This window comes from Polyodon spathula, chromosome 20 (assembly GCF_017654505.1).
Source record: "Polyodon spathula isolate WHYD16114869_AA chromosome 20, ASM1765450v1, whole genome shotgun sequence".
NCBI lineage: Eukaryota > Metazoa > Chordata > Actinopteri > Acipenseriformes > Polyodontidae > Polyodon > Polyodon spathula.
Genome location: NC_054553.1, coordinates 5,970,392 through 5,988,639, shown reverse-complemented (window position 1 = coordinate 5,988,639; position 18,248 = coordinate 5,970,392). Strand labels below are relative to the sequence as shown.

At 37.8% G+C, this 18,248-nt stretch overlaps 1 protein-coding gene and 1 pseudogene across 1 annotated transcript; both read right to left on the bottom strand.

Moving 5' to 3' along the window:
- Positions 1-463: 463 nt before the first annotated feature.
- On the bottom strand, positions 464-9,233 carry LOC121295679 (annotated as a pseudogene).
- A 1,516-nt stretch (positions 9,234-10,749) lies between these two features.
- Positions 10,750-15,254, bottom strand: LOC121295311 (ras-related protein Rab-33A-like). The gene is made up of 2 exons (XM_041219787.1): positions 14,662-15,254; positions 10,750-13,534 (listed from the first exon to the last, which is right to left on the bottom strand). Exons 1-2 carry the CDS (start codon positions 14,920-14,922, stop codon positions 13,088-13,090), a joined length of 708 nt encoding a protein of 235 aa, XP_041075721.1. The 5' UTR covers positions 14,923-15,254; the 3' UTR covers positions 10,750-13,087.
- Positions 15,255-18,248: the final 2,994 nt, after the last annotated feature.

Genomic DNA, 18,248 nt, shown 5'->3' with positions numbered 1-18,248 from the left:
CACATCAGGTTTCATTCCAACCAAGTGTGTTTATAAAAAAACAAAAAAACAGGTGCCTGTCTATGATCATTCATTAGATGCAGCTGCACAACTTCAAGAATTCGATTTCTGTGACATCTAAAGAGTGAGCAGCTTTTTCATTTATTTTTATGAAAGCGTATCGGTTCTTTCATCAGGGTTACATTTAAACCCTAAGACTATACTACATGTACAATAGTTTTTTTTTGTTTGTTTTTTTTTTTAAACAATATTTAATGTAGTTTCATAGGTTTCTTGCTTAAATGTTCAAGGAACCATTTAAAGGCTTTCTGTTACAGCTTTATCACATGAATCAGATGGTTCTGGTCCCAGTCAGGGACAAACCCACTGCTACACACCCCCTCTTGTATACAAGATGGTGGCATGAAACCTGATAACAGGGACATTTTTGGTCATGGTAAGTAAAACAAATTGCTAATGCTTATTTTTGTTCTCACAAGGTCGTTCTTTATTAGAAATAAATTAACACAAAATCACATAACTTTGGAGTGCCTGTTTATTTTTAAGAGGCGATGTCACCGACACAAGACAATAGTGGGAGGTGAAATATAACAGCAAATCCTGTAATTGTCTCACAAGCTAAACCGTGGTGGGAAGCAAGAGTTATGAGGCCATCAGGATTACATGCCTCATAAGTTGAATATTACTTAGCAAGCTATTTTGCATTGCAGAGAAACATTCATGCATTTGAAAAAAAACAGTAGATTTAAAACAAAAAAAAAGGGGAGTACTGTGTATTGTAAATGAACAGTGGCTACAAAAAGGATGCAGCTGAAAGAGCTACAAACCAAAAAATCTGCAGGCTTGTCCAAAAATCACATTTTTAAAAATTCCTGCTAAACACATACCTTACAGCAAGAACATTGGGGTTAATATGAAAAACATTTACATTTCTATGGCATTGGCATTGCATTATGAAGGAATCCTACTGAACTGTGTTGATAAAGCAAGTACTGCCGTTAAACAAGGCGGACAATGCATATTTAAAAAAATGAAATGGTCTGAAGTATCCTACATCACTGTATGATCTCCATACTAACATGTAAAACATCTAAAAGCTATTGTGGTTCAAAAGTTTTGTGTGGCATGTTCAACATTATTTGATGCTTACCTATCTCATGGTTTTCTTAACTGTTTCTTTTTCAGTTGCTAGTTCTGAACTAATGACTTGTTAGAGTGAACTCTTTTATACAGTTTAAAAATAAACCAGTGATCAAACGATACATAGAAAGTCATCATATTGAGGTTTGTTATGGGAATAGATCTGATTTGGAGATTGGGATGGGTTAAAAACAACAACAACTATTTAAAATAGTTGAGAGAAAATGTCAATGAAACTGCAGCAGAAGACAGGCAATATCAAAGGTGCCGTTAATGTGGCTGTGTGCATTTCTGTTCTCATCCTGGAAGGTCCCAAAGAGCCCGTACATGGAAGTTTACAGCAGTATTAGCTTGACAATCAGATAATGAACATCCTCTCCCATAAACAAGACGTACATTTTCTAACCATGTTAAAGAAAGTACACAACACATTCTACAAATGTATCTTAGGGCCAGACAGAATTCATATATTTAACTGAAAGAGGGAGAATCAATTGTGTTGAGTGAACCCAAGAAAACCTACAGTACATAAAATGCCACCATTGAAATATACTTTTTATTATTTATTTATTTATTTATTTATTTTTTTTTTTTAAATCTTGTAAATTAAAATAGGATAGATCCTAAAGCATCAGTTCATGGAGCTTGTTGCTCTGCCACAGAGGATAGCTTCCTCGAGTGTCTGCAGTGTGTCACGTGGGAAGGAGGTCCGGCTTGCACACATAGCGGGCTGTTTTCAGTGCAAGCCTTCATTAACCCACAGAACAAACCACCAACACTGGAAAAAACCTGCTCCAGCAGCCTGAAGAAACAAGGCAAAAAAGGGTAAGGCTACATATAAAGACTCCATCATTGTCATACATAACGTTTAAGCTACAAGACCGCATAGCAAGCCAGGTCAGCTGGTGATGCAAGACCTGCCCAGAAGTAATTTTTACTCAGTTAGAACAATTGAATCTGAAGAGTGTGTAAAAAAGAAAACATTTATAATTTACCTCAAGCTTTAATGGTACCATACTGAAGTGTGCAGTGCAAAACATTTAACATTAAATCAACCATAAGTACAACTACACTCACTGTGGCTATAAATTCAATAAAAAGTAGAGCACATGACCTACATCATCTGCGCATTTTATTTCTATATATACACACACACTAGTAAATGTGGCCAGGAGAGGAGGGCTATACTGGAAAATTTAGAGAGCGAGACAGACTCAAAATAATGGGCAAGGTTGGATAGTAAATATTACTTTATATACTGTAAAGCCATAAATGTGAGCTTTTTATGTGTTTTTTACATATAAAATAAAAAGTAGGCATAGAAGGCACAGGTGTCATTGTAATCAATCAACAGTCCAAAGCATCTTTGACCATTTTCCAATTTCTGTATTCTTGTGCATATTTTAGCCTTGTAGTCTTGTTCCCCTTTGTTAACAGAGGTATTCTTACTGCAACACATCCTAAGTCCTGATTTCAAGAGTGACCTTCGTACTGTTGATTTGTTGGACTATGACACCTGTGGCTTCTGCCAGTTCTGGTGTCAATTCAACGTTTGTCTTCTTTCTATTCCTTAAGGGTTATATCTTCAAGTATTGCTCATCCTTCTTAGACAGCTTGTTGGGTCTTCCAGTCCTGGGTTTGTCAATTATAGATGATGTTTATTTGTATTTGTTGATTATGCTTCAGATACCACACCTTAAAGTGATGCAAGCTATTTCACCCAATATGTTTCCTTCTTTATGCAAGTCAAGGTTGTTATAATAGTAGAAAATACTACTGGAGGCTTTGAGTAAATTGTTGATGCTCACAATTCAGAGTAGAAAAATGCAAGATGCCAAAGACTTTTGCAGAGCTGTGTGTGTGTGTGTATGTGTGTGTATATATGCCAGGATGCCAATTGTCTCAAATTTTTCTGATAATGAATACAGATAAACAAGACGCATCATAACTGGAGATGAGGTTCTCCAGATATACAAGAACTCTCAAGCGTGGCATGCTTTTATATGCATTGAAGTACAGAGTCCTCCACTATATCCCCTATCACAATAGAGGATAACACTGTGCATTAATCAGTAGCGATGTTTAATCAATTAAAAGCTAGTTCTATTAACATTTCAAAAGTAGATTTTTTCTCTTATGTGCAGCCATCAACCAGACTTTATGGCTGGGGGGCAGATGCTAATCCATGCACTTTAACAGTGCTTCAAATTAATTAACTGCCTATCATCATTTATGAAGTTGTCCACATCTAAGCCATGATGGGCAGCCTGACTTAATTACTTACTAATCTGTCTGCTTGATAGGTTCTGCTACGAAGTCGAAAAGGAAGTCCTGTCTATTTGATTCATCTTCAGGTGATTATCAAGGATATGGAAAATCTCTTGAATATTAGGCACATGCCCAGATTGCAACTTCGACCAGATTGGAACATCTTAAATGAAAAGAGAAGAAAACACATTACAAAACAGATATTAAAAAGGTATTAAAGCATTGTCAAGTGACAGGGAATCTGAATAAACTACCCAGCTTGTAAAATCCATATTCAGTTTAAAACAAATGAAAGCCAGAACAGATGTCACAGGGCTCTAGATTCTGCATCTCTACCACCACATAAATTCCACCCCTTGTGCCACCGTGAATTCAATTATTTTTTTATTGACCCATTCATTAACATAACTAGATGCATTAAAATATACTGTAATGTTTCTGGAACAGATCTGGTTTAGGAGTTTCTTGAGAGCTGCATTAAGAGCCACCTTTCTTTACATAATTAAGATATACATACACCAATGACTCCTCTCCTAGTTTCTGACACTTACCTCCAGTCTACAACCTGCCAGTCAAAAACACAGAACAGATTACTGAGACTCAAACGCTCCCCCGTGAACAGTTAGCACCCCAGTGCTGTGGAGCACCAAGACACCTGCTTCCTGCCTGATCCTCATTCTGACTAATTAAGGCTGCAAGACTTTTTGCTCATTGTAGCTGCTTTGCTTTGAGGGTAGTTTCTGCACAGAAAACTGACAGGCTAGGCAGATGGAAAAAATATCCTGAGGCAGAGAGCGAGAGAGTCTGGAGGGAAGCAGCTTCATCCGCAGGCAGGCTGACCTCAGGCTCCCACAGGCACCAATCACTTATCAGGCCAGGAAAGGTTGTGCAGAATGACTGGACGAAAACCCATTTGGTTTAACATTAACATACTATCGTAAAATTGTCCTTCACAGGAATACTTTAGGGGCCCACATTTGGCTCTACTAATCTGAGACCTGCATTTAAATGTAGGTTTTGGAAGTTAGGGCACTTTGGGTTTTGAAAAACTCATGTCTGCTTTCTTTTTGAAAGAATTCACCACACAAAGTCTTCCAGTATTCTGCACCAATGCATGGCTAATAGCTGCAAAGCAAGTGTAAGAACCTCTGCTGGAAGCAACCATTTTTTAAGAGAGTAGAGGGCAGCTCTGATATTTGACATGGTCTCCCTCTAGCAGACCTCATAGAGATCTTACAATTACTCTAACTGCAGACTTCCTTTAGAATAATGACCTTGAAAGCATCTAACCACCACAGCAATTTGAAACAAATGTCCAAACTAATTAAAGGAAGAGAATTGTTATTTCAGTACAATGAAGACTTTTTTAAACAGATATACATACAGCTGTCGTACAGAAATTAGTAGTATTTTCTCACTGCAGGCTCCCAAAACATGCAAGTTGAAAAGATCTTTGTTAATTATCTTACACAGTGTAAACTTACCATTTAAAGTGATTTCAAATGCACCAGATGATAGGCATTGTGTCTCAATCATGTTGCTGAGGAAAAATACCATGAGACAAGAACTAATCTGCAAACAAAAAAAAATATATATATATAAACTTTTGGAGGCACAGCATATGTAAATAATAAATGTATCAAAAACACATAGTGCTAATAATGGATGTCTTCAAGCAATGAAGAAACTGATAAAGACTTCTAGGCCACACGTTTGTCAAAGAATTTACTAAGTGTCTTTTAGTCCTACAGTAAAAACAGTCGATTTTCTAGGCATTTTAGCGTGGCCTTTAAAAGAGGGTGTGTTTAATATGAAACTACTGTACCAGTGCTTCAATGGGATTACTACAGCCACAGATATTATGGGTCACTCAAACTTAACTGTCAACAATCTGATCATTTTTTCAGGATCTATGGCATTCAGGTCATATTGCCAAGTAGAAACACAAAACCACTTTTCTAATTAAACGTTGTAATTTGTTACTTTCAATGCCCTTAGTCATTTAGAATGTTAAACGTAAGCTTTCAAACTCGACTGACCTCTTCTCGACCCAGGCACATGTATGGAGGATAAAAAGTAGTGGTTAAAGTTACCAGTCTTCGGAACATGAGTGCATCAGAGCTATACTGCTTCACTATTCGCACAATAGCTGTCAATCTCTATGACTTTCACAATTTGCACCCTCCTGAGCTATTGATTTGTCAGCATTCAGACTGAACGCGTCCCTGGGATAAGTAGCAAACAGTTATTGGTTAGAAAGCAGAGTAAACTTAGCAAGCCTTCCATTCGTTGGAATTGCAATGCTATAATAATGTATCTATCTTTGAGACTAGATAAAGTAGGACAATCACACAAAAAACAAAAATGCTACACAACAGGTTTGAAAATGTGCGTTGTTGAATTTCCTGAAATGCACGGCAATTGCTATGCTGAAAAAACAGTATGTGACACTTGTTTTAAATTTCAATGCAGGACAGTGGTACACTTGTATGTGTATGGTTATGGTTCTGATTAACAAAATGAATGTATTTGTGCAGCTGGAAATGTAATTGTACTGCACCATATGCAAAACTAAGATGTTTTGTTTACTGGTTATTAGATGGTGCATTGTTTAGTTTATTGAGTTTTTTGCTTTTCTAATTTATGCAAGCAGCACTGTTTAATACTTTTCTTTTAAATTTGAATGAGTACAACTAATTTGTAAAAGCCAATGCAGCTGGAACTATTGTCCAAGTACGGTTTTCGAAAAAATGTTCAGTAAAGCAAAGATGATATGTTCTTGAGCTTGAGTTTTTTTTAATCGTAATGGATGAAGTGCCAAGAATGCACTTGGTTTTTACAGGGTCAAAGCAATTTAACAAGCAGAGTGGATTGTATTTCACCTTATTCTCTTGGCTCCATGTCCATATCCTTGGGGGGTCCATTCCAAGCATAGGGAAAATACTGTATCCACTAGCAACCAGTGCAATTAGTAGGAATTTAAAGTATGAAATTAATGATGCAATATATCTGGTAGGAAAAAAAAGAAAATAGTTTAGCACAACAAAGAGTCCAAAAGAGAAATACACTGCCCAAATACAAAAAAATAATGAAGGGTGGTATACACTTAGGGCTTCTGTTTTTCATTTTTCAGCTTTCTTTATTTGTAGCTATTTTCAAGATACCCTAAAATTGTTTTTCTTTTTTTTTTTTCCCCCAGGGCTTTCACTTTTTATATAACTATGAAATTATTGTTTTAAGTTACTTTCCAAAATGATTGAAAGTTATTTTTTTTTCTGTCACAACATGTATAGTAACTCGACAGTACTTGCACACTTACGTTGTACCTTATTTCCCTTGCTGTCTTCCTCAACGAAATCGTTATGGTCTCGGGCACATTCTTCTAGGTTTTTTGTGTCTAGGCATTTTTTTACATTTCGCTACAATTTCCAATTTTGTTTTAAATCCTCCCTATCTAACTAATACAGCTTTAAATCCCACAAAGAAGTCTCCATTCCAAATTGTAATATTGTTTTAAATCTCGCAAGCACAGCCTCCAAGAGGAATGTAGGCCACTGAGTAGTTGGGTGGGTTTATTCAGATAGAATAAATGACAGGAAGGAGGGACACTGCCCAACTGCACTGGGAAAGGTAGTTTTTTTGTAGTATTTATTTATTTTTTTTAATGGGAAAGGAGTAAAGTCAATGTGAAATGAGTACCCATTTTCAGTGTTCCAGTGTTTATTGCTGATTACACCAATTTAATTTATTTATTTTTTGTATCAGGGGTGTTTTATCACTTAAAACTGTACATCAGAAGCCCCATATATACTGTACATAACTGGAGCACAATGTTTTACCTATAGATGGGCTTGGGAAGGTAGTTCTCTCCTTCGATACGCACGTCCGGGTACACCTGGCTGACTGCCCGAGCGTAATCCTCGAACACCCTGCTATATCCTCAGGATATACTGCAATACATTGAATATAATATTAGTACACTAAAAATAACAATTTGCTTGAAACAAATGGTTTAAGATCATCTTTCTTACCCTTAATTTGCTATTTTAACAATGCACTACTGCATAAAACAAATAAATGTGAACGTGAGTGTACTTCTAATGTGAAATGTGACGTCTGCAATTGGATTATCTGAGCCACACATCCAGCAGGGCTACACATTCTGATAGGATTACACAGATTAATCTGAGAGTACATTTTATCTCTAGTAACCATATCTTTCCAATAACACTTTTTAGGACAGACAGATTGGATGAATCTGAATTCTATAATCCTTGTGAAATGTGAGTCGCAGCCAATTTTCTTTCACTTCGGTGCTCTAATCCTCGAGCTTCCTTTCTGCTTTGCATATACATCAGGGTTTTATCAGTTCCTGCCCTGAACTATGAGAGTATTTCATCCTGCTTGCTGGGTGAGGGTGCACCAGTACCAATGCCTTTAATCCTTTCACCCTCAAAATGTATTTCCGTAACCTGTGGATTTAAACACATAATATAACACATGTCACAATTTGCAGGTCACCAGTTTATTATGCTGTGTAATGATTAATGAGTAATTATGTATACTGTTAAAAGGCAAAACATTGCTATGTAGTGCTTTTGGTCATGTAACCCAATATACAACCTTTCAAAACTATCACGATTCAATGACATACTCTAAAGTGAATCATTTCACTCATATAAGCCCCTTCTAAAGAATGCTCTAAGCTGCATCATTAAAAGTTATTCCACAGCCTCTTGACTACATTGCCTGGGTCACTCATCAGGGCTAGTTTGGCTGCAGTCCAAGGCAATATACACCTTAAGAGTTTCGTTAATTTGGCCATTTCATTTCTGAAAGATTAAAGTTGTGATTTCCAAATCTGATGGAAGATGCTCTCTGAAAAACACCTGTTCTGAAAGGTGACCTGCTGCTCCTAATTTGTGATAGCCCAGTTGAATGCATAAAGGTGAGAGAGGGAGGTGAAAAATACCTGTTAAGTGGGATGAAAGAAGGCTTTTAGAATATGATTTGTACAGTCTATGTTTTCCTTATTGAAGGATATTGATATCTGGAACCCACCAGATAGGGCCCTACTGCCCAGATAGATGTTAGGTAATTTAAGTGAGTGAATGTACAGTAACACAGTGTACACACTGTAGGCAGCACACTCACCCTAACTAAGTAATCGTTCAAGGTGTTTAAATACAGTATTTACGTATCAAGACCAGGCTTTATTTTAAGAGAAGCCAAATGAACCTAGGTTACAAAAACCAACCCATTCTGCTAAGTGTACACATAACCAAATAGCAAAACCGCATTCTGTATTACTACGACTAGACTACATTTCTGAATTTACTGAGGTTTTGCAGCCATTACCGTACTGGTTACAGCAGTTATTTACGAAATAATAATAGTGCATTACTATCATTAAATAGGTAGCTACACTACTAAGGACACGTATATGATAGGATCGACCTGGCCAATATCTGACTGCCCTCTTTCTTACCAGTACTGAAACTTGAGGACGGGGCCGGTGTAGAGCGTCTGCTTGGCCAGTTTGTGCGGCTCCGTCTCCCGCAAGTCGTCAGGCTCCATATCAAGGCTGTTCGCGTCCTGGTGTTGCTGAACACTGGTCTTTCCTAGGTAGACATCCCGCAACGTGAACGCCGTAAACAGCAACACGGCGGTCAGAATTCCAGCCTGGCTGTACTCTGCCATCCTATCCCTCTCCTAGGAGAAACTAACCAAATCTTAACACCTCTGTGTCTGCTACCGAACTCGCTAAACAATAACTCTACCGGTCCTGAGCAGAGACAGCTCAGCAGCTTCTCAAGCAACTGCCTCTGTGCGGTGTTCCCGGAATCGCCAGCGCCACCCATACGTGGGATGTTAAAATATCGTCTGAACAATAATAACGTGTCATTAAAGATTTTCTACTAAATACGAGAATACTCAGTCCCACTTTTTGTCACTTTACAACAAAAAAGCTCATTATTGCACTTGAGAAGCTACAGAGAAGGTCAACTAGGCTGGTCCCAGGAGTCAATGGCATGAGATATGAGGGCAGTTTAAAATCTCTACAGCCTAGAAAAAAAGAAGGGAACCCGGGGACTTAACTGAAGTTTATAAAACCTCAAATGGTGTAGATAAGCAGAGTCACGACGTCAGATTTAGTACAGAGAGAAGGATGAGAAGGCATACATGGAACTTGTATAAAAGTAAATTTAGAATTCTTTACACAGAGAGTTATATATCCTACCTACCAGGTAATTCAAAAATAAACAGAACATACAAAAAACTATTGAATTTTGTCCTATTAAATTAGACTCTTAATAGGGTGTGCTGAACAGCCTCTTCTTGTTCACAAACTAGTCTGATGTTCATATGTTTTTATTTACTCGGGCTTGCGTCCACCAGATAGAAACACTTTCTGCATTCCTTGAAATCCCTTTATAGTATATGGGGTGTGAGCATGGGATACCAAACCCGACCTTCGACAGATGGTGTAAGCTGCATATATTCAGGATAATAGTTTCCCCCTTGAGCAAAGGGTATGTGAGTGGTATCTATAATAGGTGACCACACCCATCAAGAGACCAATTCACGCAATACAAGCGATATTATATAAGCCTGACACAAATTACTAGCCTTCCACTGGGTGGGTGTGATTCCCAAGATCCTGCCACATGCTGCTAATGTGAAATGCAGTACAGGGATAAATACAGTATTGTGCTTCCAATATTTTGTATAAGAGGGACTTCAATGACTATACTTGCTGGTGAGGGTATTTCCATGGAAACAGATGCAAACATGTGGTCTGCTGAGAACTGTTGCCTTAGAACAAGTCACGTATGTGTGTGTTGTGGTGAGTATGTATTTCTGTACTGGATTTGACTGTGTGGGAGGGTGGGTGGTTATCATCAGGTCTATGTTATGGGTTATATGCACAGGGGGGTTACAAAGTCTGTAGGCCACCACTTTGTTTCCCTGTAAACATGGACCACACTACCTTTTTAACCGAAGTATGATAATAGCCAATGCAATCAGGAATGTATTGTTCCATTATATTCTGGCCGGGTTAACAAGCGGGGGGGGTGACGCTAGCAGAAGTAATATTAAGCTGGTTTGACAGTAATTGCATTTCCATATCTTTGATGATTAATTATAAAATATTTTTCATATGAACACTCTCAAAATTATAAAACAATGATCCAATGTAGATTTTTCTGCAGTACAGTACTGTATTACTGGGACAACAGTTAATAAAAGGTTGCTAATGATTATTCCACTTAACGAAACTGAAAAACAAACAAACAGTAAGCTTTACTTTATTCAATTTTTATTTTATTTTGGTGCTTCAGAGATTAGTAAAGAAGCATTATTAATTGATAGCAGCGGCACGCGTCCTAGTGGCAACAGTGCGTTTTGCCACATTACAAAAAGTTCATTGCACAGGAAAGACTCATTATTTACACAACTTTAAAAGTACAGTACCTCAGTAATGGATGCTGGTATTATCTGTTTCCCTATTTTAATATTATTAAGAGCTCCCGGAAGAGTCTGAAGTTGTTTCCAGTTATTCCCAACACTTTTCAGACAGTTATTTTAAATATAGCAATACATGTGTGACACAGCTGACATTTTGTTTTTCAGTCATCTGTTTTGCTGAATTCCTCAGATCCGGGAGCTCTGCCACTGAGATACAAGGGCCAGAAAACAGACCTTATTTTCTGACTGTTCAGTTTGGTAAACTGTTGTTGTTGATTTTTTTTTTTAGTCTGTATTTTTTCTTTGCTGCAAAACCACCCAAAAACACAAACCAAGACATACATAAAAAAGGCAACTTCACATTTACACAAACAAAATAACACGTGTTTTGGTAGCTCAGGTAGATAGAACACTTGTGCCTGAATCCTTTGTGGGATGTAATCTTTTAGTTGTCACTCTCATTGCATGGCGTGTGTTAAAATGCACGGTTCCTTAGCAAAAACGCTGTTGTGCATTTTTCTAATCGGTCTCACTCTGGTGACACGAAGACTGCCCAAAGAAACATGATTTCTGCTCCTGCTCACTAGGACTGGACCTGGACAAGAATGCATGCTCAAAATGTGCTACCCTGTTTAAATGTACTGAAAATCCAGAGACTATGACTGGTTTGAATATTGTAAACCAGGCCACCTATACTATATTTCTGATACCAGACAGTGTGGCTCAGAGGCTTAGTGCAAAGAGTTAAGGACCACAGGAGGCTGAAAGGCTGTGAGGTTGAGAGGTTAAAGGTCACACCCAGATTACTTCAGGACTTTTTCACCAGTAGAATTGTGTAACACACATACACACACACACACACTGAGATGTGGAACATTGTATTAATATATAAATAGAGCCTTTTTCCCCACTCCTCGGCACAGCTTGCAGGAATTGGCAGGGAAAAAATATGTGCACAGTTCTGAGGTGATTAAGGCACCTGTACTACACAAGGTCAGAAACGGCAACAACAGCAGCACAGTGTTCCTAAACCGATAAAAGAAAAAGGAAAGAGTTGTGATGCATTATTGCTGGCGTGACGAAATACCACCCTGACTGGAATAGTTCTGACTGGTTTGAATAATGCACAGACATGTGGTGTGTGGGGAATACAATCCCAAAACCTAATAAGGTACTGATGCACATCACTGTTCATTCTGTACTGTATGTCTTTAGTACTGTAGACTGTTCCTACTTTTTCATGTGATCCACAGGTTTATAACACTGCAGATCAATGACTGTTTTTGCGGCCCCTTGTGTGATGCCAAGAGTTCAAGATGATGAAGTAAATAAAAGCAGTTTTGATATACGATTTTGAATAAAGCCTGCTCCTTGGAAGAACCTCAAAACCACAATATGTCACTAATGTAAGACTCTGGGTGCAATCCCAGCTCTTTAAAATAAACATTTTGATACATTTAGTGCTGGTGAACACATAGCGGCACAGGAGAACCAGTTTATCCATAGAGCTCAAGTACCTTGGCAGCCATGGAGCAAAACTTTGCTTCAGACTTGCTTTTAATCTGTCTCACACACACACTGAACCACAAGCCCCCACCCTCCACTAAATGTAATAGAGATGAGATGGTCAAGCCCTCCAAATGTTCTTCCCCAAATGGAAACAGCATGGACCATCTCGTCCAAGCCATCCTGATAAAAAGGATTCCTTGCTTGGCATCTATGGACTGTCCTGTTTCCTGTAATATTTTACCAGCCTCCAGTAAATGTTATAAGAAAGTCATCTACATAGGAAAATTATTCACAAGTCTAGCTTAGTCATTGCCCATTTGAGAAACTATTATTCTGACAAAAAAAATAAAGTTCCCTTTAATTACAAAAGCATGAGCATAATAGTTTTGGCAAAACTATAGAACACTACATTAAAATGGGATGCTATCTGAAACGTGTTCCACTCAGTTCCCCACCCAGGTTTTTTTTTTTTTTACTAGCACTTGACAGCATGATTAACAATCCAAAATTACTGGATGCTGCCTTAGAACAAGAGCATTAAAGGGATTTAGGCAGCTAGTTCTGTTCAGGGCATGGGGGCTTCAACAGGAGGACAGAGAGGAAAAAAAAAAAGAGGCAAGATAACAAGCAAAATCGTTTCAGCAAAACTACTGCAGGCACATACTTTTTTTTTTTTTTTTTTCCTAAACCAACAGTTCATTTAACACGGGCAGGATTTCTTGGCGGCAGGTTCTTGCGAGAGATTCACTTTGCCACCCTGCCTCTCCACATCCCTGTACAACAGAGACTTCTGAGCCTTCAGGCGACAGGCCAGGCACATGAAGATGGACTCCACGTTTTGACTCTCCTTGGAGTCTTTGGCGGACGTCTCGAAAAGCAGCATGTTGTGGGAGTCGGCGAACTTGAGCGCCGTGTTGGAGGGCACCTGGATCTGACCCACCAGGTCGCACTTGTTTCCCACCAGGACCCGGGGCACCACGGGCGAGACGTGGTGACCATTGCACTCCTGGATCCATGTCTTGAGGTTCTCAAACGAGGCCATCTTGGTGACGTCGTACACGAAGACCACGGCGTGCACGTTGCGGTAATAATGCTCCACCATGCTCTTCCTGAAGCGCTCCTGACCAGCCGTGTCCCACACCTGGACCTGAGGAGAGGGCAGGAAGGATGGGGTCAGGTAGTTCCTATTCAGTTTGTATTGGACAGTAGTATGGAATAGGAAGAATTAAATTAAAGTGTAGGTTTGAACAGTTCATGAACAGTAGTGGTCTATTTAGTGTGATTGCTCAATATTTCATAAGCTAACAACTCTTGTATGTCTGGTACCTACTTCGCTATCTGATTCTTTAACAGTACTCTCTTCTCAAGGCGCATATGTAAAAGGACCAGATTTTATAAACTATTAATAGTGCAAGACAAGTAAAAATAAATATGTAGGGACAGTTTTGAATCCTTAAAATTAGCCTTACAAGATGTTTGCTAGGTAAGATTAACAGTTTTACTTTACTTAAACCAGAAATGTAGCTAATTGCATTAGCACCCCTAACTAGTTAATGCATGTACTTCATTTTATAAGGGATTGTTTTTATGGCGAGGTGTACAGCTACACACACACATATACTGATGATGGTCCATTTGGATTGAATCATGTTAGTTTGCATGCAGTGAATATAAAAAAAAGAATGCTTTGCAAAGAATTGTACTTACGAATTTCCAGCAGTCTCATTTTTGCTATAATTGGGGCTAGGCGGGAGGTAAAAGTGACATAACTGGAAACAAAAACACACTGTTTGACTTGTAAGTTCTAGGCCAATCTACCTTAAATTCTGCAAACCAAACGTGCAACAAATGGGCCAATTTACTAGTTTGACAGAGTCAAGATTAAATAATAAAGTTTTTTTATTATTATTATTATTATTATTATTATTATTATTATTATTATTATTATTTCAAGTAGTTGGTACCACGATGCATTAGTTGCTATATTTTGTAGACGTGTATAATAGGAAAAACATGAGAAGTGTATTTATAATCATGTTAATTGTACATAGGCTAAATACACACTATTCTATGTGCTTGTGTGAATGCAGAACGTAACACATGAAGAGGATCATGCATACTGCATGTTTGTGCATGAAATTAATGCCGAGATGGGTAACTTTCACTGATACATATTAAAAAAAAACACAGTAAGGTGGTAATACATAAAAAGCCAAAGAAAATGCCTGAAAAGCAAAAAGAAAATGACTAACTGCATTTTTTTAGTCACCTTACCTTGATCTTCTCTCCATCGATCTCCACCGTTTTCTCCCTGAAATCCACCCCGATGGTGGCCTCTGTTTTCTCTGGGAAGCTGCCGCCGGTGAAGCGGAAACTTAGACAGGTCTTCCCTACGTTCGAGTCCCCGATCACAATGATCTTAAATATCCTTGTCTGGACACTGTGATCCAGAGACGAGTCCAGCTCCAACGATGAAAGGCTGCTGGGTCTGGGGTTGCTTGTGCCTCCTCCATTTGCTAAAGATTCATTTGCCATAACGGTAAACAAGGGTGTCTATGTTACTGTCAGTGCAGACAGGGGGTATCTGGAGACGGTGGTGCTATCCCCTATGAATACTGTATCTGAAAGTCAATACAGAGTAGTACAACGTATTGTCCTAATCGCTGAAATTACAGAAATCCTTTGTACACAAGTGTAGTAATCAAAGCAAGTCAACCTCTCCCCTTCTTCGCTCTGTTCAATTAAAACCGCAGTGGTCACAGATCATTATACATGGTTTAGAAATAGCTTTTCACAAGATGTCAGTATTGAGACGTTATAAGGGTTTAAATAAGCTGACTGCGTTGTTTTGTTGGTCTCGGTTGTCAGTTTCCTTCTGGGGTACAAGCTGCAAAATAAATCAGGTGCCGTTGAATATTTATTACCCCCACCCACTTCCCTCTCTCCTGTCCTCGCTAAGGCCCTCCCATTTTGCAAGGTGCGGTGCTGAGACAAGGGGCGCTTGAAGCACAGCAGTCTTAGCATTTGCTCTGTATGGGTTTTTTTTTTGTTTGTTTTTTTTTTAGAAAATGACAAATAATAAAGTCACCACTTTCTGGGATTAAGTACTGGATGGCAGTAATGGTGTAATTTTGCAAGTGATACACTGTATTATTCTGGTGTGATTTAAAGGGTCAGTACAAAATATAATTATTTTTGTAGACACAAGATAAAATAATCTGGAAAACTAAAACGATTACCCGAATTAGCACTGCAGTACTCTGTAGAATGTATTAAATGTACCAGACTGTGTTTAACAGTCTGCTATTCTTAAAGGATTTGACCAGCATTTGACCAGTCTGTAATTAGAAACAAACAAACTAACAAATAAACAAACAGTAGTAGTCTGTTGGGTTCTTTGTTGTTTGGTTATAGTTTTGATATACGGGTGTTTTCTCCTTTCAGATAACAGCAACACCATTCAAACAACTATTATGAGAACTAATATGCGAAAATAATATCCTTATAATCTTAATAAACTACTGCTGAAAAAATAACAATGTGCTTCCTATATCTATTCAATTGGGGACAGCAAGGGCATCCCTCATTATAAGAGGTTGTTGGCATATTATATTGCACATACCGTTAACACAATGTTGCATCACATGCATTTACAATGACAGCTGAAGCTGTGGCTGTAATTGAGTAGGACACAAAACGGACAGTATTTTATAACTATTGAAAGGTGAAATTAATTTTCCGGAAAAGCATTTATACAACTCCTAATTTAAAAAATAAATAAAAAAATGAACTAAGTCACATTGATTCAATTTCACCCAGCTGTAAAATCTGGCACTAGCAGAATCGCCTCTGGAATGAAGATAGAGAAACTTACTATAATCACCAAGACATTCATATATTTGTCCAAGATACATGTTGGTTCAAAGGTCACCAGACCAGTTCATGTGTATGCTGTTGAATAAGTATTTACTGTAAAGTAATGAAACTTGGTAGGTACCAATACTAGAGCACTGGGGAGCATGTGACAACTTGCAGTTTCACACCATTTCTATATTGCACAATTTGACATCATATCTGGTCAAGTGGCTATTTAACAACCGTGTTACACATATCTGTATTACATAGACCACACTTTATATTAAGATTGTTTTGAAGCACACAGAACTCTTGTATTCAGTGGTGTATTATACCTCCCCCTTACTGTTCTCTGTTCAGGGTCTGGTGCTCCGCACTCAGAATCACCATCTCTCATTAGATCCTGACCAACTGGAATACATCAGGGATTTCATCCAAGCCGATCATTTAGAAAAGCATGCTCCTGTCCCCATTTTCCCTTGACTCGTTTAGTCAATCTGGTGAATTAGGATGCTTTAATCAAAAGCAGAACATTTGAATTTTCTACGAGAGGTTTAATGTAGCCAAAGGGAGTTTGTGTGACAGAATGGATTTAAATAGCAGAACAGGTGTACTTATTCGATTGAGGTCTTTCCCTAGGGTGTAAGCTGTTGCTAATTGTTTTACTCTGTGATGTTGGAATAAATAGCCATATTATACTGTATTGGACCAGGAATGAAAAAAAGAAGAAACATCAGATTATTTAAAATTGTTCTATTTAGCAAAATTCCTATTACTTTTTTTACATTTACTGTAAAAAATCGACACTATTTATTAACAGACCAAATTTTACCTGAGGAAGTAACCTGTGTGGTTTTGAATGCTTGTATATTTCCTGCTTATGTGTTGGTGCAATAAAAAGGTTATCTGCATGTTGCCTTTTCTATTTCTTTATTTTATAACTTTCCAAATTGTGTGATAGTTCTAAAATATTGTTATTATTATTGCATAAATCACAGATCCTGTAATACCAAATCATGTCCCTGCATTTGCTTGTCAATCGCATTATTCTCAAAGCATCATTTTCTGGTATACCCACTGCAAATTACGTTTTCCTAAAAACGCTAAAAAAAAAAAACAACACTACAAAAAAATAAAAAAAATTAAAATCAAAATTTAGTGCTATTGATAGTTTTATAGTTAAATGTGACCTCCTACCCAGGACTCATATTTTACTCGATAACAATTTAGAACAATTACTTTTCATGTGAATTCATTGCCACAATGTCTGCTCATGAATGCTTTTAAATTGCTATGGTAGATGTATCCAATTTTTCACCATTGACAATTGACAAACAATTGTATTTTCTTTGTAATTGTCCATTGACCCTTCTAATGAAATTGTCTAATTGGAGGGGACCAGAACTGGACATGGCAATTAACACAAGATGTAGCTAACAGTCCTCATACCTTGGAGAATTGTCACTCCCTCTGCATTGATTTCTTTGCCATTGCTGTAAAACAATATAAAAGAAATAGCTAGTGAAAGTCAATATTCGAATCTAAAAATATAGATTACAGGCAGATTCGGGTAGAAAAGTTCTTTATCACCATGGGTTATTTCTAATTCTCGGGATCCTTTAGCAGATGATTTCAGCACCAACTTGAAACAGAGTGTTGCAAAGCAGAACTAACAGCATACTTCAATAACATGTATTTATTTGCAATCCAGATGGATTAGATTCCGCGGCATTGCAAGAACATACATTTTTCATTTAGCGCTTTTATCACTGCAAGGCCGAAACCATGCAAATGAAAAGCTGCATGGCAATTGACCAGCAGAGAAGTGAAACTAAAAACATTTTAAAAACATAATTGATGCAACTTTTATCTAGGGTCACCTTGACATGGAGATGCAAGAGGAACTGCAAGGATACTGTGAAAAGAAACCAACAAGAAACATAATATTTGTATACAGTATACACTCAGTGCTAACTTTGTGCCATTGCTCAGCTTCTGTATTAAAA